Source organism: Nanorana parkeri, unplaced genomic scaffold, assembly GCF_000935625.1.
Source record: "Nanorana parkeri isolate BGI_ZX_2015 unplaced genomic scaffold, ASM93562v1 scaffold183, whole genome shotgun sequence".
NCBI classification, from domain to species: Eukaryota; Metazoa; Chordata; class Amphibia; order Anura; family Dicroglossidae; genus Nanorana; species Nanorana parkeri.
Window position 1 is genome coordinate 966,070 of NW_017306451.1, and position 21,855 is coordinate 987,924.

Sequence of the window (21,855 nt, forward strand, 5' to 3'; positions counted from 1 at the left end):
AGTAAATGCACAACATTGTTATGTGGACTATTGTTCCAACCCTAAACCCTGCTCCATACATGTTAATGTTTCAGCAATACTTTAATTATTTGTTCTGCAATTGTGATTTAAAATGATTAGTTATGTGCCATAAGTAATACAGCAGCATTTTACTGTTTTAGAACTAGAGTATTGTTATCTCCATATTGGGTAGACTTCTTATATAATTATATGACATTATATAATTATATGATTGCTTAGAGTCACAGATGTTCAACTTTGTGATCCTAAACAATGAAGTAGACAGCACATATGGTATATGATAAAATAATATATGTATAAAAAAAAAAAAACAATTTCAAGGCAATGTAGATATCCACTCCCAGGTCACAGTATTGTACAGCTCATATCATTGTATGTGATACAAAGTTGGCAGTGTCTGTGCTGTTGGGCTTAAAGGAGAAGGGCAATCACATTACAATACAGCATTTACAGCGAGCTTTCTTTTCTGTACCTGTAATGGGTTCTGTGGCTAGACTCTCCTCTTTGCCCTCAGGTGAAGAGGGTTCTGTGGTCTCAGTGAGAAGCTTCCCAGAGACCAGTTCTGCAGCATTTCCATCCATAGTTGACACATCAGTTACTGTCTTCTCCCGCAAAGACTTCTCATCATCTTCATCAATGAGAACAAGCTCAGCTTTCATAGTGTCATCAAAACCCAACACTTTTTTAGTCTCTTCCTCATCATCTATATTTTGATAGCCCATGAAGATCATTGTCACTGGTTGCTCCAGCGAGGCCTCGTTCACATCACTTCCACCACTTCTCACATGTTGTTGTCCAAGTTTTAAAGGAAACCCTTTGCTTGGTTTATGCACCATTTCTAGTTTAGCTTCCTTAAAATGCAATTGCTCCTTCATGTGGCTAGAGATTCCTTCATTGGTAAGAGTTCTCTTGGGTAAAATGTCTTGCCCTGCTAATTGTGTAGATTTCTGTATAAGATCATCTACATCCCTTGTACTTAATTTATGGACACCATTTTCTACCACAGCACCTGCATGGTGAAGCTCATAAACTACTTTGTTACCATCATCAAAGACTTTAACTCCTCTCTGGTGGAACCCCTCTGAGTCAATGGCAGCTGTAGAGAGAATCTTGGTCTCTCCTGTCTTTCTGTCTTTCTCCACATTAATTTCCATGGCGTACAATGCTTAAAACAGAAACAAGAAAGGAGGTGCATGTTACAACACATAAAGCAAGTGAATGGTTAATTGGCAAACATACAGGGTAATGTGCACTAATACTGCAACAATCTAACATTAAAAGCACAATGTGTTAACACTTCAGTTGACAGGAAATTTGTTAAACTAAATATTATGTGTGACCAAACATCAGACAGACATAGGTTGAGACAAATCAGCTGTGAATTGTTACAGTAAGGAATCCAGATGAAAAGCATCGTGATATTGCCACATAAGACATATAACATTGTGTAGATCAGTGTGACATGCACTAATGTGAACATAGACACTGAAATCATACCTGCCACATCTCCAAGTATTTTCTAAATCCAGAGTTGTATACTGTCATACTCTATATTGTCTAAAAATTATTGATTGAATTTTATACCTAGTACTAAAACATTCTAAAATTCTAAAATTCATCATGGTTTCAGAAGAAGTGTGCCACAAAGGTTAGGGCTAGGGAGCTACCATTGCCAGCTGAGATTTAACCATGTCCTCCCCATTCTTTACCTTTGCTCCACCACAGATCAGTTCAGCTGCCAGGAGGGAAGAAAATACCTCATACTTCTAGGTATGAAGGGCATGTTCCTAGTTTCCCTTCCCCTCATATGACAGCGCTGGTGTTGGTGTTAGATCCAGCATTGTAACTTGGGGTCAAGTGACAGAGTTGTCAGCGCTGTTTTAGCACAAGGGCTTTTGTCCTTAATCTTGACCACTGTATTGAATGGCAGGGTAGTGAAAGGAGTTGAGTATGTTCACCTAGGGAGGGGGGCATCAAATTGCATATATTGCTTTTACTATAAGCTAGCACACTTCAAGTACACTGGTTAAACAATTCACTAAAAAAAATTAAAAGACAAATTAATGGAATTATCACAATTTACAAAAAGTGCATGCATATCTTTATTACTTGTATGCTTTACCTGTGAAATACAAGACCTATGGTATTGATACATATGGGTGTATCAATAGTGAATCCTTTACAATTGTGACACCATTCTATGTCTAAACACATTTGCTTTAGTACCCCAATAAGGCATTTTTGCCATATGATTCTTCTGACTTATTTCATGTTCAGTTAGCATTTCAGTTCTGTTTTGTCTAACAGTAACAGTGTAGACATATCTTTGACAAGGACTTTGCCATCAATATAATAAAACATACAGTATTCCTGTAGGCCAAACATCATATTTTTTCACAATTTTCATTAATTCAAACTGAGAAGCTTAAGTACAGTACACTAAAACAATATTTCCTGTGGTGCTTGGGAGCATAGTGAAGACATAAGTGTACTACAGTGAAGGAAGAGCATGATGATTAATGTATCTGACATCTTTTGTCTGGAGTAAAGGCAAAAACCATGTAGAATTTATACAGATTAGGGAAAGTCTGACTGTGAGTTTAAGGTCAGCAACTGAACTATGCCTGGAAGGGTAAAACAAATAAAAATGGAACAAATTGCATAAAATGACTGTGCTGGTAGACTTTAGCTTTATTCTGATGTGCCTAAAAGGATAAATATAAACTAATGTAGTTTATAAATTAAAGCACTTATGCTTTGAAATATTTAGCAGAAGATAGCCATAAACTCATTGTAAATGCAGAGCAACACTTTATTAACCACTTTAGTACTAGCCTGTATATAAGGTTTCATTACCAAGCCCCCTAAAATAAAATCCTAAAATAATTGGCATTTAATGGCACTTTAACCCCCATACCCCGCCCAAAAAGCAATCCCACTAAAATACTCCTTTCTGCTGTGTTTCCAAACATGCAGCTTATTCAAAATGGAGGCAGTTAACTTCCTCTGTTGTTAATGAGCTCACTATTTGTAAGCACTAGCAGTTTCTACACTTGTGATATCTGTGATTGGTTCACAGTAATCACTATACCAGCTCAGAGCACAGCCATTCATAGGTGCAATAGCCACCCATGTGTGTTTTCGGCGCTTCAGAAAATAGCATTTACCATTATGCTGTTTCTTTATGATACGGCTGTACTGAGGTGATTAATGAATGGATCAGAATGCCATTCAAAGGACAGTAGACTCTATCACTAGGGGGGCCTTTGATGGACCTGTAATTCCATGTTTCACACAATAATGACCTAGATAAGCAGGCCTGCATAAAAGTGGCACCCCCCACAGCAAGATTATATGGGCATTTTCACAAGCCCCATCTGAGAACTGCAGATTACTTTTCCCTAACTCCCTACTGTAGGTAAGCATCGGAAAGAATGCAGAAACACTCTCCTGTCTTGCATACACTAAATAGACACTAAATAGTATAATCAAATATACTGTATGGTGATATATTTAGAATTATGCTTCCACTGGCACATAAGAGCTTGAATTTCTGAACAGTTATATATTGTCCATGATCTGCTTAGGTCATAGAATTTTGGGGTCAGTGTAAACATTGGGATGTATCCAAATTGAGAATTGTAACTGATATTTGATGAATTGCTATAGCCACCCTTAATGATGACATACCACATGGCAATGTGAGATGTTTGATACTGAATGTTTCTGTCCAGTAAGAGCTAATATATACAAGAATGGGTGAGATGTGATAAAGGAAAATTACACCAAGAAATTAGTTTTGATCTTCTATTTATTCAGTTTTGCAGCACAGAACAAAGAATAATTGTATGATATGTTCTTTACTGTACTCTACGTTTACTAAATGCATATAGATCTAAATATTATATAACATAATGTCTAAATAACATTACATGTATTACTGAAAGCAAGCTGCCCAAAAGGATGTAAATGGTATACATTTTATATGTTTTTTATGTAAATATTAATTCCCAGTGTAAAAAAACTGTTACTCTAGTCTGTAGCTAAAAGTATGATGACTGTTTTACATACATTGACCAATTATCCAACTGCCTGTTTGTTCACGTTTATACAACTGCCAGTTTGTGGCCCCCCAAAAAGTTACAATTGCCTGTCTTATGGAGAATGTATGTTCAAGTAAAGAAAATGGAGAATGAAAGGGCAGCCATGCAGAAGATGATCTAGATCCGTGGTTCGAGACTCAAAAGTGGGTCACAACCCCATGTTCACTGGGTCGCTGGATGTCCTCCACTGCGCTCGGTGAAAGGTTCCCCAGCCTCACCCTAGCGCAGCACTGTCAGTTCTTGCACAAAGCAGCCATTCAAAATATGCTGTCCAGCGCCGAGTGTCAGCTTGAGGTGGGGTGGGCAGCGAGGTAGCTCTATCCATAGGTGCATTGCACAGGTTGAGAACCACTGATCTAGATACTCCATGTGGTTAGGTAAGTTGAGTGCCTGTCATGGAGGGATGCCAAGAGTTTCTTAATGCACTGTATGAGTGGGAGTTCAGGGAACCACTCTGAGACAGTCAGGGCTTTTGTACATTATCAATGGAGAGGGTTATGGTCTGTGTCACCGGTAAGAAAAATCTGAGGAGGCCTTTTTTGGGTCCCAGAATGTTTGAGAGGTGGGTAATCTCAGGACATAAAAATATCAATAATTTTTGTCCAATATTAGTTTAAGCTCATGAATACTACTGAAACAAATTGTGTGATATAGAGAAGCATGGGGGGTTTCAATTATTCTAGGTACATCACTGAGCCCAGTATACAACTATCTTCTCCTTTAATAATAAAAAGCCCATTTCTGACTTCATCTTTTTAATTAATTAAATTATCCTTACCCTTCTCTTTACCAAAACCTCAATCTTCACAAGTAGATCTCAGTACTTAAACAATACACCCGGAGCTTTAGGAGAAGCTGCAGGCTCTCTACATCCGCGTCTTGTCACCGTACTGCTCTACAAAGATGGTGCCGGTGTAGTCGGCTGCCGTCACGACTGCTCTGCAGTCGTGTAAGCATTTCACTGCATATCATACTTGTACGATTGTGTATGTGACAAATAAAATCTATCTTTCTATCTATCTATCTATCTAATATCTTAAAGCAAAGATGAACTTTTCTCTCATTTTTTGCTCTGAACACCTTCTACCCATTTGCCATAAAAAAACCAACAACTTAAAACCACTTTTTACTCATCTTTGTCTGCTGTCATATTTCCGTTGTTGCAGTCTTTAGGACCTGAGAGGACACCACAACTGGACAATCATTGGAAGTGCACACATCACCCAGGCAGTGACGCGGGCACCAAGAGAAGGATTTTCCCACTCTGCAGTGAGAAGGTGAGGAGACTCGGCTTATTTTATGACTATGTATTTAGGTAAGTAAAAGGGGCTTTTTAGATTAGGATTTTTTTTTTAAATAACATGGCAGTTAGTTAGTTAGTGGGGTAAGGTGTGGAGGACTTGATGCCCAGAAATCATCTTCAAACTGAAGATTTGCTAGTAGCCAGTGATATGAAGACATGAAGCAAAGCACTTCCACAAACTGAAGAACAATGTCTAGAATTACAGAGATTTGTATTTGTTTTGTGCCTTTTAACTCTTTCTTGTGTTGATTTGTGCATTTTACATGATATACACCATTTATGTGTCGTCAGTACCCATGTATTATCATGAATAATGTTTATAAATTATGTTAAAGAAGTGTTACAAAACTTCTTTGATTCTATATGAATAAAAAAAAACTTCCATTCTCAAAGTATCAAGGTTCCTGACGCTCATTTTCCTCAGACAGAAAATCGTAGGGCAAATGCAAAGTGTCTATTAAGCGTTTTATAATAATATTTCCACAAAAATGAGAACTGAATTACTTAAACAGTGACAAAAAGCCCAATAAAATGATGGCATGATAGGGGGGAAAAAAGAAGAACAGTCCTTTGGGAGAGTTACTCTGAAGTTTTGCATTGTTTTCATAAATACATTTCTATATTGTGATAAAACTATTACCATGTATTTTGCCATAACCTCTGTATATTTTTGGTAAACAAGAAATAAACCATAAAAGCTAATGGAGAAGGCAATGGAATTCTAATGATCCCCTAAACATGATTAGGTATGTCAAACAAACAAAGGTTTGTTAGACCAACATAAAATTACTTATTTGGTAAACTGCCTACTAGCTGTTCTGCCCATTCTGCAAACCTGGGTTTACTTGTAACACCCAAACACATCATAGTATATGAAAACTCACAAACTAAACTCTCATAAAAAGCTTAAATATACTAATGGAATTTCAAAAATCATTTACAATATTCTAAATTTGTAGATTGCATTAGTATAATACTTGGTGACCCTGCCATGAAGGTCCTTGTTCAGACATTTGCTATCCGTGTCTCATAGTTCTACTCCTGTATTGTCAGCCTCTAATATGGGCATCCAATGGTGACTAGACATGACTGTTAAACAAATATTATGTAGGCAGGGTTCAAAATTGTCACCATCAGAAAATTCACCATGCAAAATACCATGCAGCCGTAGCTGGAGTGCATGCATGTATACAGGAAGTTGCCGCAAAGATACAGCAAAGAATGAAAAAAATGGAAACAGGTATTTTATCTCAAAAAAGGGCAGTTATTTATAATATACTTGGTTTTAGCAAAGTAAATGTCTTTCAGTTCGGGTTTACATCTACTTTGAGAGCACATCGCTTTTTGCATACCTTTGAAATGACACTAAACTCAAGAGTTAAATCCCACAAATACATTCATGTACCCTAACTATTAAAAATACTGCACCTTATTTGTGCATCACCCGGCTATAGATCCTCCAATCATCTCTGAATTGGTGCTGACACTGTCCTTCCTTCTGGAGGGTGGCTACTTTTGCTTCTCATGGTCCCTGTGTGTATTGTAAAGTAGTCCCCTTTCCAATCTCAATACAAATTAGTAAACTAAACATGAGATACTAGTCCATCCTGGGAGTGAGCTTGGGGTGGTGGCTCCTTTACAACAAACACACAGGAACCATGGGGAACAAAAGTAATCACCCTCCAGAAGGAAGGACAGTGTCAGCACCAATTCTGAGATGATTGGAGGATCTACAGCCCAGTGATACACAAATAAGGTTCAGTATTGTTAATACTTATGGTACTGAAATGTATTTATAAGATTTAAAGATTTATGTTTTGTGTTACTTTAACCTGAATAGACATTGAAGTAAACAATGTGTGGCAGTAATGGAGTCACATCTACAAAATCACTTGATCAGTGTACCAATGTTTAGTTCAAGCACAAAGGGTTAATGAAACATTATGAAGTGAATCCAGAGGGCTTGTTCACATGTCTCTGTCTCTCTTGTTTCTCACATCTCAGTTTTTAAAAAGATAGGTCAGAGGTAAAAGAATGATGAAGAGAAAAGTAGGGCTACATATTGTACACCTGTCTTTAGTACATAGACCCATTTCTGATACACACATGGCTATCTTGAGCTTTTAATGTCAAGGCCAAGGCTGTATTACTTAATCTGCAGGATTTTCTATCATCTAGAAGAAATAAATGACAGCCCAAGAGCAAGAACATGAAATCCTCAAAGTAACCTCTATGCAAAGGGTGGAGACAGGAACCACACTGAGACTGAATCATGCATAGAAATCTGCCACGTAAATCACCAGTGTCCACTGAAAACTTGAAGGAAACCTTTCCCATGTCGCTGTCATTGCTGACTTCTGTTGGTTGACCCTCTTCCTGCAATACTCGTACACACTGACCTGGAACAAGTGTTAAGATAAAGACTTCTGACTTTTTTTCTGAATTCCCCGATGTGCATACTTGTTCCAGGTTAGTGAATAAACTACCAACTATCATTTTCAGGAGGAGGTCAGCCATAGCAGCCCCCTGGTTTTATTAAGGGAAGATTACTTAACGTATTACACTGGTGTTGAATACTTTAAAAGCAGTATAAATGTATTTTCTATTTCATTTGACTTGGTAGATTCATAAAAGGCTTAAGACCAATAATTCATAATCCTACTAAACATAATAATAATATTAGCATGTTCAAAAATAATAAGGTTTAAAATACATCAGTCAGACACATATCTATTTGCCTAACTGAGCATGGATAATTTAATTTCACAGCTTCAAAGCTTTGACTTTTTTTTACATACCATGCAATACAGTCTTGTATATAGTGCATCATAACTATGTATCAAAATTATATTTGACCTATTATTTAGTTAAAGATCTAATATACTTACCAGGTACCTTTGTAGTTCCGTCACAAATCAGTGAAGATTCTTGATGTGAGTAAAGGTTCTTGAGGTCAGGGATCTGGGAGTAGATATAGTTCACTGCATCTGCTATAGGTAAAAAAGCAAACAAAGTTAAGTTAGAAGCATTGTGGAGCCCAGCAGCCAGAGCTGTGCTTAGACAGCAGTAGAGAGTTAACTTATCAGCGGGCACAATAGGCATGAGAGCGTTCTACTGAACAGCTGGATCAGAGGACACAAAGTGGACATTCATTGCCTTGTGACTAGACTTCAATAGACTAGCTGAGGTAGGAGGGAACAGGTCCAGATCCCTCAAGCTTTGTAACTGGTTCATGTAGTTTTGTGGAACTTCTGGATTTATTATGACCAGTAATGTAATATTCAACTGTTTTATACTAAATAAACTATAATTACCTACATTTTTGCTTTGATACAAAATATTAAGAGTAAAATCTCCACAAAAGCACTGGAAACCCTAAATTACCACTTGCCCTTTACTGAAGATTCATCAGTTAAATATCTATGCATGACAGCAAGAAACTTCTTACAACTGTAGACATTTAAAGGAGAACTATGAGATGAGTGATTTCCACTCACCTCATAGTTCTAAGCCGACCTGTGACAATGAGACTGTCACAGGTCGGCTCAGTAGATCGGGAGGTGAGGGAACACATACCGGGTTCCCTCACCTCTCGATCCTGTCACGGCTCTCTGCCGTGACAGGGGGAGACGCTGGATTCCCCTCTCCCCGCTCCGATCTGCCAGCGCTGACTGGCGGAACGGACGGGGGAGGGGGCGGGTACAGCTGGCTCTGCCTCTAGATAGGCAGAGCCAGCTGTCACTCACGCAGCTGGGCGGATCCCGTCAGCTACGTCGGGATCCGCTCCAGGTGCGGCGTCTCAGTATACCGCGAGTAGCTCGCGGTATACTGAGCTTAGGGTAACGGGATGACGCTAGTTTGTGTCCTCCCGTTACCCCAAGGAGAACTATGGGGAAAAACACTGACCCCATAGTTCTCCTTTAATGAAATTGTTCATCCCGTGGCAGATGTTTTTGCATACAGGTGCCCTTTTGTTGTATGCTGCATAGTAATGCAGACAACCACATTTACCATTAAAGATAACCTAAAATCATATAGCCCAAGCTTTAAAGCATTTTCATGTAAGGTACCTCCATGTAAATGCTACATGTACTACAATGTATCAGAAGCAATCCATCAACACAATGGAGTTGATATGCTAAAGGAGCAGAGACTGTTCACTTTGCATGCTCACTGTTAAAAGTGAAACTAAGTGAAAATTCTCTTTGCAAAGAATACTCAGGTTTGTGCAAGGAAAGATGACATCCCCCTATTAATGTTAAAATAAATACAATCATCTTTGGCATCCCTCTGGACATGTACTGTCCCACTTTCTGCACCACTATATTATATTCAAAATGCTCAAAATTGTTCACAGTTTATATATATTTCATTATAGGCTACCTGGAAAAAAGTTTGTTTCCTGACCAGTGTGAACAAGGGACAGAGAAAATGCTGGCTGATAAAATATTTTACTCACAGTTACTGACATTATTTTGTTTCCTTTCTGTGATTATGAATGTGATTAATTATTGCAAGAATTGGAAAACAATGGATCAGAATAAGCAAGGGGGAAGCAGAATTAAGAGGTAACCTGATGACATCAATATCCCAAGAAAGCAGTGAACCGCCTTGACACAGAGGATCCTTCACAATGTAAACATTTTCTGCACAATATATTGCATTTTGCTTATGTTGTTCGGCCACTCATGTGACTATGTATTATTTACTTTATCAATATTAGACATATATTCAAAATGTAACCTTAAACTTTGTCTTAGCTAGGATGTGCATGGTTCTACCAGAGTTATATGCTTGCCCCTATTCCTTCTGCAATTGCAAAGCTGCTGCAGGGACTTCCCTGGAATAATTTGCATTACATTATACATTGCCATAAGGTGCAGAATCTGTGCAATTGATAAGAGTATTTTTATGTAGCTTTATAATCCTACAAAGTCATCTCTAATCCTGCTGGGACCACCAGGGAAAGAGTGACAATATATGTAAGGAATGGAATTGTATGGGTTCAATAAGATGGGATTGATGGCTCATCCTATAGGCACTGAGTAATATTTTATCCAGTTACACTTGCAAAGTAGTTAACTTAAAGAAGTCTCACCTTGTATTATTTTTCACAGCTCAGGCATCTAACTCCCACAGTGTATTTTGCTTTTTTATCTCATGCTTCTGTGTAGCGTAGAAAATGAGATAGACTTTGACAGCTCACATCTCTTCATTCCCGACCCCATTCTGCAAAGAAGATGGCCTCTTGATTGACAGTTCTTATCACACTGTCCCAGCACATTACAGACACAAGCAAGGTCATAGGAATGGAAAGGAACAGGGCACACTCTTGGAGAAATCAGCACAGGCACTAGAACTGGAAGGGGAGCCCTGTTTTGTGTCTGGAAAGTGCAGAGACAGTCTGATAAGAGCTGTCAATCAAGAGGCCAACTCCTTTGCAGAGTGTGTTTGTGAATGAAGAGGAATGAAATGTCAAAGTCTGTATCTCTGTTCCTACTCTAAATCAGCATGGGATAAAAATCAAAATACCCTGTGGGAGTTAGGAGATTGATCTGTGAAAAATAATACAAGGTTAGACTTCTTTTAGACTTGCAGTTGCCAGGTATAGATTTTCCTATTAATTGTAAAGTAAGCATATGGAGTGTGTACTCTTTTAGTGCTAGAATTGTGTTTGATTTTGCTGAAAAAATTTAACCTATTTTGTTGCAATAAACAGCAGGTATTGCAACAGGTTTAGAGGCTAGTAATAAACTGTCACAGCTTAAGCAAAAAGCTCCATAACCAGTGGACGAAGCCTGCAGACCTGGCCTAGCTTACTGTCACAGGAAGGTTAGAGACAACATTTGCCAGGGATGCAGTGTCAAAGGACTACCACTTTAGGTGATAATTGTGTCTGGAACTTATATTTGAGTCAATTACCCTAATAACATCTCTGACCCCTATCCCTATAGCCTAAAGCATTTGTCACTTTTTCAACCTGCAGGGCTGAACAAGAAAATGCGCTTGATTCCCCCATCCACTCTAAACAGCAAGGGGGCTATTGTATTCTGCTAACGGAAGGTGTGCCGCTGTCAGAATACCTGAACAGTGACTGCATTTTTTTGGCTGCAGGTATTGCTCAGCTAAGAGCTTTCAGGGGGGTGCCAGCAGGGCCACACTCTGCTCAGATTTGAGCACTGTATGGCCAGCTTAACCCTTTGCAACAGCCTTAACCTCTAATATGTGTCAAGACAAAACAATTGTATTTTTTAATTTTCTCAAAAAAAAAAAACAATTAATTGCGCCTTCTCTGTGCATAAATTGGAGGGTTTCAGAACCATTTTCAGAAATGTATAAAGCCTGACGAATGGATCTAAGGAGTTCCGAAAGCTTATATCATTAACAACTTCAGTTAGCCACAAAAAGGGTGTCACTTAATCTCCAAACTTTCTGCAAGATTAGGAAGCCACATAGAAAACTTGAACAGTTTTTACAGTATGGCAGTAATCCTGCTGAAAGAGGCCACTACCATCAGGCATTACCGTTTCCTTGAAGGGGTGTACGTGGTCAGCAACAATGTTTAGGTAGGTGATATGTTTCAAAGTAACATCCACATGAATGGCAGGACCCAAGTTTTGCCCAAAGCATCACATTGCCTCTGCCGGCTTGCCTTCTTCCCATAGTACATCCTGGTGTCATCTCTTCCCCAGTGACACACATGCACCTGACCATCCACATGATGTAAAAGAAAATGTGATTCATCAGACCAGACCGTCCTCTTCCATTGCTCTGTGGTCCAGTTCTGGTGCTCACGTGCCCATTGTAGGTGCTTTTACATAGTTACATAGTATTTGAGGTTGAATAAAGACACAGGTCCATCAAATCCAACCTATTGCGTGTATGCATGTGCTTCTACATGTGTTTGAGTCCATGTGCGATATTGTTCTTAAGTGTAGCTGTACCCCTTTATGTTACGGTCCCTGAGGAAATCGTCCAAACATTTTTTGAAAGGTTCCACACTCACCGATGAAATCACTGCTTGTGGCAGCGAGTTCCACACCCTAACCGCTCTAACTGAGAAGAATCCCCATACGCCCCTTGTGCTGAAATCTTTTCTCCACCAATTTTAGGTGGTGGCCTCTAGTCCTTGTTATGGAGTTTAGAGTAAAAAAGTATATTGCTGATGTTGCTATCCCCGTTGAACATCTTGTACATCAGAATCAAATCCCCCTTAATCTCCTCACTTCCAACGTGAACAAGTTTAAATTTATTAACCTTGTCTCATAGCTTAGGTCCTCCATCCCCTTAATTAGTTTGGTTGCCCTTCTCTGGACTCTTTTCAGCTCAAGGACATCCTTTCTGTGGACTGGTGACCAAAACTGAACCGCATACTCCAGATGAGGCCGAACCAGCAATCTATAAAGTGGCAAAATTATAGATTTGTCTCTACAGTGCATTCCCTTTTTAATACATGACAGTATTCTGCTCGCTTTGTTTACAGCAGCCTGGCACTGCAAGCTATTATTCAATCTGCGGTCTACAATGACCCCAAAATCTTTTTCCATTTCTGACTTCCCTAGGGGAGTTCCCATTAATATGTATTCCGCTTGCCTATTTTTAACCTCAAAGTGCATTACTTTACATTTATCGACATTAAACCTCATCTGCCATATAGTTGCCCACTCCCCTATTATATCCAGGTCTGCAATGCTATAGTGTCTAAGTCTGTGTCCATTACCCTCCCAATTTTAGTATCATCAGCAAACACAGAAACATGGCTATTTACGCCCTCCCCTATATTGTTGATAAACAGGTTAAATAACATGGGGCCTAGAACAGATCCCTGAGGCACGCCACTCATGACCCTAGCCCAATCTGAGAAGGAGCCATTTATCAATACTCTCTGGACACGTTCTTTTAGCCAGTTCTCTGTCCATGTACACACCATTTTATTGATGCCCATAGACATCAGTTTGTGTAGTAAGCGTTTATGCGGTACCGTGTCTTTTGGTGATGGACACAGGTCAGCATGGGCACCCTGACCAGTCTGCAGCTAGGCAGTCCCATACGCAACAAATTACAATGCTCTGTGTGTTCAGACACCTTTCTATCGAAACCAGCATTACATTTTATTGGACTACATGGACCAGCATTTGCTCTGCACATGCATTTATTTTGGTAGCCCATGACCCTGTCATTGATTCACCGGATTTTGGTTTTCCTTCCTTGGACCACTTTTGGTAAGTCCTGTCCACTGCAGACCAGGAACACCCCTCAAGAGCTGCAGTTTTGGAGTTGCTCTGACCCAGTCATCAAGGCATCACAATTTGGCCCTTGTCAAAGTAGCTCAAATCCTAAAGTTTAAACTTTTTTTTTGCTTCCAATACATCAACTTCAGGAACAAAATGTTCACTTGCTGCCTAATATATTCCACCCACTTCCGGGTGCCATTGTAAAGAGATAATCAATGTTATTCACTTCACCTCTCATAAGGTTATGGCTGATCTGTGTATTTCTAATATTGCTTGTTTTCAAAATCAAATCTAACGTCTTAAATTAAATAATACATGTGCACATTGAGTGGCCCAATAACATAACCAACATGCAATATATTGAAAATAAATTTTTAGCATTTTAAAGACAACTGTAATTTTGGGATATTCTGATCCAGTGTTTCCTGATTCTTGCAATAATTAAACACATTCATAAGAATAGAAAGAAAAAAGAATACTGTCAGCAATCATCAGTAAGGCAGAAGAAAAGTATTTTATCAGCATTGAATGGACTATAATTAGAGCTGCAGCTAACGATTATTTTCAAAATCGATTAGTTAGCCGATTATTAAGTTCGATTAATCGGATAAACAATAGAATACATTTTAAAAAATGGCTCTTCTCTGTGGAGTTGCCACTCCTTTTCCCTGTCCCTTATTCGCATAGGTGAAGAAAGAAACTTTGGGGTCTATTCACGAAGCTGCCGAAGGATCTAGCCGTAGCTTCGGCCGATCCTTCGGCTAGCTTCGGCCCCAACTATAGCCCGTCCAGCTCCCGATCTTGGCCGAGCGGCTAAGTCGAGCCGAAGGCATATGCTCGGCTCGGCTGAGCCGCGCTAATAGAAAAAAAAAAAAAAGTTTTTGCCCATTGGAATGCATTGCTAGATTCCTATTGGATATTTCAATTTGCAATAGCCAATAGTAAATGTCTTATTTGTATCAAATTAGATGGTGTATGTAGCAAATGCAGTAAAAATGCACTGCACTGCGTTTGCAGATCTGCTCCAGATCTGGTACAGACATGGTGTGAATACAGCCTTAAAGGAGAACTATGAGGTGAGTGCTTTTCACTCACCTCATAGTTCTAGCCGACCTGTGACAATGAGACTGCCACAGGTCAGCTCAGTAGATCGGGAGGTGAGCGAACACATACCGGGTTCGCTCGCCTCTCGATCCTGTCACGGCTCCCTGCCGTGACAGGGGGAGGGGCTGGATTCCCCTCTCCCAGCTCCGATCTGCCAGCGCTGACTGGCGGAACGGACGGGGGAGGGGGCGGGTACAGCTGGCTCTGCCTCTTGATAGGCAGAGCCAGCTGTCACTCACGCAGCTGGGCGGATCCCGTCATCTAAGTTGGGATCCGCTCCGGCTGCGACGTCTCAGTATACCGCGAGCTGTAGCTGGTATACTGAGCTTAGGGTAACGGGATGACGCTAGTTTGTGTCCTCCCGTTACCCTAAGGAGAACTATGGGGAAAAATACTGACCCCATAGTTCTCCTTTAACCACATAACCGTTTTAAAATGGTGCTGGGATAGCAGCTATTTACCCCAATGATGTTTTAAAACAGCGGCAGGAATCAGCGGCTCCTGTGGGGTGCTGGTGCAGGCTGAAACTACCGACTGTCTGTGACAGCTTGCACCAAAAACTAATCCCAAAAACTGAAACAATCAGGGCTGCGGATGCTTTTACAGCTCACTCCTTAGGGGCAAACTGTTGAAACAAATGTAAATAGAATGCTTCCACATTCTGTTTACATTGAAAGCATAGTAACATCATAAGTGACATAATTGAACACTCACATTTAGTACAGAGGCTCAGGCAGAGCTGTACTAGCTCTGTCCAGCCTCTCCATGCAGCAGTAGATCACTGCTATAATTATATATTGCTGGCTGATTCCATCCAACAATAGAGTACTAGTACAAATGATCTGTTGCTGCACAGCTGCATTGGGGGTCTGGAGAGTTATATAGAAAAGTCCAATGATTGAGCGCTCTCTCCTGGGGAATCAGGGTGTTGGTGAGCAGGTGTGCTGCTCCTGGTAAGTACGTACTGGGGTGTCCGACGTATGTGCTTTTGTAAACAAAAATGAAAATGAAGCGCCAACAACCTAGAGCAGTAGATTGGGTGTGTTGGGACAAGGAGTAAAATAGAATTGTCAATTCATCGAAGCCCTCATCCACCTTCCTACATGTAAGTATAATTTCTATTATACTCCTTGTCTCAATGCACCCAATTTACTGCGCTAGGTTGTTGGCGCTTCATTTTCCTTTTTGTTTCATTGGGGCTCTGGATCAGGTCTCCATTAACCACATCCAGACCCCTTATGAAAAGATAATGTTTAAAAAAAAAAAGGTGCCAACCCAACTGAATGTTATCTTGCTGTTAAACTAACAATTTGCACAAACAAATTTTTATTTAATGTAATGTTGAAAAGAAAATAAAGCCCCCTAAAAGAAAATGTTCACTTTGAGCCTTACCATTCCACTGTTACATAAAAGTCACATTAATGTGATATTTTATTCAGCCAACTTTGCTGATTATATTTTGTTATAAAATATAAATTCATGGGGATGCACAAATTACATAAATGTTGCGTTGGGAAAAATGACAGGAAAATGCATATTTTTTCTATTTCTTTTACTATTTATTCCCAATACAAACCAAGGAAATATAAATACATGTATCCAAATTTGCTACTAAATTAAAGCCCTATCTGTCCTAAAAAAAATTATTTATCATAAATTAGGATAGACTACAAAACCTAATATAACCTGTGAGGCCAAGACATTGCCAAAATGAAAGAAATACTCTGGGACTCAAGAGAGCATAGGGAGAAAAAGTGAAGTGGGTTGGCCCGCTTCGGCTTTCAGCTCGGTCGAGCCGAAGCATATGCCTTTGGCTCGACCGAGCTGCTCGGCCAACTTCGGGAGCTGTACAGGCTATTGGGAATCGACGGTACAGCAGCCCTTCAGTTCTACTGAACCAAAGGGCTCTGGCGGCTGAAGCTAGCCGAAGGGTCAGCCGGAGCTACTGCTGATCCTTTGGCTAGCTTTGTGAATAACCCCCTTAATTGTGCCCCATTCTCACATCAGCTGGTTATCTTGCACAGAATGAATGTACACGCAGTTTCTCTGGACAAATAGCTATGCAAATCTTTTATAAATAGACCTATAACACTTTGTGAGTTGAGGCATACAAGTGTAAGGTGGGTTTGCCTTGTGTTTGTGGTTTTTGGAGTTAGCAGGTTTTGATAGTCAACATGAAAGCCTTGTATTGTAGCTGTATGATTGCAGCAGATTAACATTTAACACCTAAACAATACACCTGCATATACTTATAATACCGATTTAACTTTGAAAAACATGTAAATGTAAAAACAAAATAGTACAGGAAATATCTTACCTTTATCTTGATTTGATAGACTCTGAGGAGAGAAAAGAAACTTGCTTTAGAACTTTTCTCATGATAAATGACTTATCTTCAAATATTCAGTGTAATATATAAGCCCTCAGCAATGTAATATCTATTTGGAACTACTTGAGCATTGTCCAATCCCAACAGCTCCACACATATTTATCTAAATCCACACTCTTAGGCAAATTAGGTAAATCCACTACTAAACCCAGTCCTTCGGGGGTCTGGAAAATGTTACCATCCCAGTAAAATAGAACAACACACTGAAGTTGTTAAGTTGTTCTCTCAGCAGCTCAGTTCACCCGACGCCTCCCTCCCAGCAGTGATGTGCAGCCTATCACCCGTCTAATTTTTCATGTGAGCACGGAAAAGATGCTGTTCTTGTGACAAATGAGGAATTTCCTCTCACTTCTTGTATCCCCAAGAACAGGGCCGGTGCTAGGATTTTTGCCTACACAGGCAAGTACTTGTCAAAATGCCCTGTTTTTTCCGCCCTCACCCTGCAGCGCCCTCAAAAAATCAAAGAGAACCTGCGGGGCTTTTAACCATTCCCTTCCCTATCCAAAACCCAAGATACCCTTTAAATTTGGACTTATTAATAAGTGGAATAGGTCCTGTACAATTCCACAGAACATCTACAGCATGCAAAAGTCTGACTGCCATGGATCGAAGAGACAGAAAGTTATTTTACCTTCTGTAAATCTACAAATGATACTTCAGTCTCTTTTAACTTCTCTCTTAGGATTTGTTCTTTGGCAGATATTAGTGATTCTTCACTTTCAAGTCGCTCAATGTCCTGCTCCAATCTGGAAAAACAGGAGGAAGAATTTACGTTAACAAGATTAAGATATTCACCCACTCAATAGATAGTCAAAAACATATTACTGTGGTATTAACAGATACTCACCATACTATGTAAAAGATAATTATATAAAATGACACATAATGGTTACATTACCATTACACAAGGCTGCCATATTGGCCCCGGGCCTGAGCCCTATCAGGTCAGCAGGGGGACCCAGCCAGAAGGCACTGCCTGTGGACAACTCAAGAGTCTTCCATCCTACCATCTCCTGGTCCCCTCCTTCAGCTCCGCATCCCTCTCTGACAACAGCAAATAAAATCCCTCATATCTGAAAGGGAGTGGGACATGTCTGGGAAGAGCTTGCAGAAAGGGAAGTTTTAAAATACAGAATGTGGGGTAATTGGGGATGCAGAGTGCAGGTAATGCAGGGGGGGGGACAGGTGTAGTGGGGGATGCAAGGGGTGCAGAATGTGCGGCAGTGGAAGATGCAGAGGGTGGACAATGTGGGGTACTGAGGGATGCAGGGGATACAGAGTGTTTAAGTATTGGGAATATAGGGAGTGGAGAGTGCAGGTGCTGCAAGGGGTGCAGAATGTTCGGGTAGTGGGTGGGAGGGGAAAATTGTATGGAGAAACACTGGGGGGCCTGTCAGGCAGGCTATATGGGGCCCCATGATTTCTTATTGTGGCCCTGTCATCACATAAACCTATGCTGGCAATACCTTATTCACTATTTAAGGCAATATAAGCAACTACACTTAAGTATAGCTACCAATAGCACAATGTATAAAATTCAAAATAGTAACAACAACATACAATGACATCCACAACTCTACCCCCAACTACATCTCCAACCCCATCTCAAGATATCACCCAAATCGTCCTCTCCCGCCCTACCAAGACCTCCTACTCTCTAACTCGCTCATCCCCTCCTCCCATGCTCGCCTCCAGGACTTCTCCAGAGCCTCTCCCATCCTCTGGAACTCCCTACCACAACCTATCTGGCTATGTCCTATTCTGTCTGCCTTAAGGCATTCCCTGAAAACTAACCTCTTCAGGGAAGCCTATTCCATCTCCACTTAAAAACGGTACATCTACACCTTTAGTTAGCTCATCCCTCACAGTTATTACCTTCTGTATCACTTGCACCTCATTGTAGATTGTAAGATCTCACGGGCAGGGTCCTTCTAATCCTTTTGTATGGTATTTTATTGTACTTGTAGGGTCTGCAAACTGCTGCAGGAGGTGGCAGCTTTCCTTGTATTATACAGCGCCTCCTAGCCGCAGCAGATCGTAGAAGAATTCATGCAATCAGCTTCATTTGCTGGGGGGAATGGGGCCTATTTTTTATCTAATTGGATATATTAGTTAGGATATATGTCCTAATTAATAACTGGACAAAACAATAGGTCACCCCAGAAGCTGCAGATCAAAGAAGCACAATAACCATTGTTCCAGGTGTTGATAAGTATGATGTCATTTATGCTGCATTATTACATGAGATGTTTAAATAAGAACAAAGCAGTGTTTTTACAGATAGCAGAAGATTGTTGAACATAGCATGGAAATAACTTCCTTCCTGATATGAGCAATAACAAATGAAGATATTTTGTTTTCTTCCTTAGATTGTAAATTATATTTTGACAAGGATTTAGGAAATATTAAAAAAATTCCTGACTGCAGTTTTGCAAGATGTTTTATTGCCAAAATACAAATATTGTCGGTATGCATAGCTACAAAAAAAGACCATTATTAGGCATGATAATATCTACTATGAGTGTCACACAGCGGCTATTTTAATAACAATCCATTGTTACGCTTTCAGTATTTAAAGCAAAAGTCAACTCTGAACTCTAGGGCGTACTTTGTGTATTTCCTCCAGATCTGTAATTAAACATGAATCTGTGTTGGAGCTCCCTATAATAAAGACTGGTCGCTGCTGTGCATGGTGACTGGTCTTGTCTCCACCCCCTCCTGTAGTTTTCTGCAGGCAGCCTGTAGTGGGTGGAGCACAACAATGAACACATTGATGATGCCGCTACTATTTTTTATATGGAAATACCAGGGTTTGCAAAGGCATTTAATGCACGTAAGATGAATTTATATACTATGAGGGTTATTCACTAAAGAGCTGAAGGATCCAGCCATAGCTTCGGTTGATCCTTCGGTTCTCTTCGGCCGCCGGAGCCCTTCAGTTCAGTCGGACCGAAGGGCTGGTGTAAGGGCTATTCACTATAGCCCATACAACAGCCAAAGGTGGCCGAGCGTTTCAGCCGAGCTGAAGGCATTTGCTTCAGCTCGACCGAGCTAAAGTGACAGCCGAAGCTGGGAGAATGGACTTTTAAATATCTTTATTTATTTTTTAATTTTACTATTTGTGTACATATTTTTTCAACCTTTTTTTCTCTCACTCTTTTCACTGATTTTCTGTGGTCACGGCCATGTGCTAGTTTTGAGCAGCTGATATCAAGCTGCCATCATAGAAAATCTCTCAAACTGTTACAATGATCCTGTTTTTAACCACCTTGCAGTGCAGGTGAAAACAGGTCTTGCCAACCAAGACATTGTTTCCCGGTGCCATGTAAAACTTACTAAAGAGATAGATAGATAGATAGATAGATAGATAGATAGATAGATAGATAGATAGATAGATAGATAGATAGATAGATGTATTCGCATTGGCATTTAATTGCTGAGGCTGCCTGGCTTCCTGACCAGTCAGGACTTAGCAATCAGTAAGTGCCGCTGGACTTACTGATTGGTTAGGAAGCCAGGCTGCTTAGCACCACGTAAAGCTGGCTTCCTAGCCAATCAGGAAGCCGTGAGGTGGGTCATAACTCACCGCCTGGCTTCCTTATTGGAAAGGAAGCTGGCTTCATGCTTCCTCGACACAGCGAGTCAGAGGAAGATCTCCCTCTAACTGGAAGTTCCGGTATCGGGGGTAAGTATCAGAGCATTTGGGTGATTACGAGTACTAGCCCAAATACTCAGTATTGACACCGAGTCAAAAGACCAGATGATTCACATCATCTATTGTTCTAAAGAACAGGGTTACTGGTCAGACTGGACTTTTACTCTTTGACAGCAGTTTTTTTTAATTCAAAGATTTTCCCTTCAATGCTAGATAACAGTTGTTCCCTTTAGAAATACTTTAGGGATTGGCATAGTAGTCTCAGTTTGCGTTGATAAGTGGGTGAAGGTTGTTTCCCACAGGAAGCAATTAGTGACGTCATTAAAGATGTCATCTTTGTAATCTACTTGGGAGTATCCAAATTTCTAAAGGGTAGACATTGAAACGGAAACTGAAATTACTAAATGGAAACAATTATGCATCTATTGCTCATTTGGCCTCTTTTCAAATTTAATCAGCAAATTAAGAGTACAGAATATGCTCAGATGTCATATGTTGTCACTCCAAACTTAGTTTAGTGTAGGAAGCTCAAGGACAAAATTAGTCAATCTCCAAGTATTAATGACACACATGAACTACTCCTCTTCTGCAAAATGTGAACTTTTATCAGTTGTTGTCAAAGAACTAAAGAAAAAACTGTGGACTGAGAATATATGGACAATTAATAAAATAAAATTGTATATGGGAACAATGATACACCCTTCATGCTATTTCAGATAAAAAATTCACCCATCAAAAACATACCCAGATGATTGTGCAGTCGGTTTCATTCTTTTGGGGCTGATTTATAAACCGTTTGCCCAGCTTTTCAAAGATTAATTCATTCCAAAATGGTTTTCACTGCATTTGATTATTTACTCTTTAGCTTAATTCTGGGCACAAAAACTTGAATTTCATAATATTTTTCAATTGCCACAATAGATGTACAATAAATACTCTATGTGCACTAAATACCTTGGCAAACCCAGTGATCAACTTGTAAAAGTAGCAGTGATACTGTACATACAGGGCAGTCCCTAAGGCATTTGTGATGTCGTTCGGGTGGT

General features: G+C 40.0%; 1 protein-coding gene across 1 annotated transcript in view; it reads right to left on the bottom strand.

Moving 5' to 3' along the window:
* Window positions 1–449: 449 nt before the first annotated feature.
* Window positions 450–21,855, bottom strand: part of PALM2 (paralemmin 2) — a 125,129-nt gene continuing 103,723 nt past the window's right edge. Inside the window, exons 4-7 of the mRNA XM_018555109.1 lie at window positions 17,786–17,900; window positions 17,083–17,104; window positions 8,316–8,417; window positions 450–1,186 (exon numbers count right to left, since the gene is read on the bottom strand). Coding sequence (XP_018410611.1) covers window positions 450–1,186; window positions 8,316–8,417; window positions 17,083–17,104; window positions 17,786–17,900 — 976 coding nt within the window. The remainder of the gene's footprint in view (window positions 1,187–8,315; window positions 8,418–17,082; window positions 17,105–17,785; window positions 17,901–21,855) is intronic.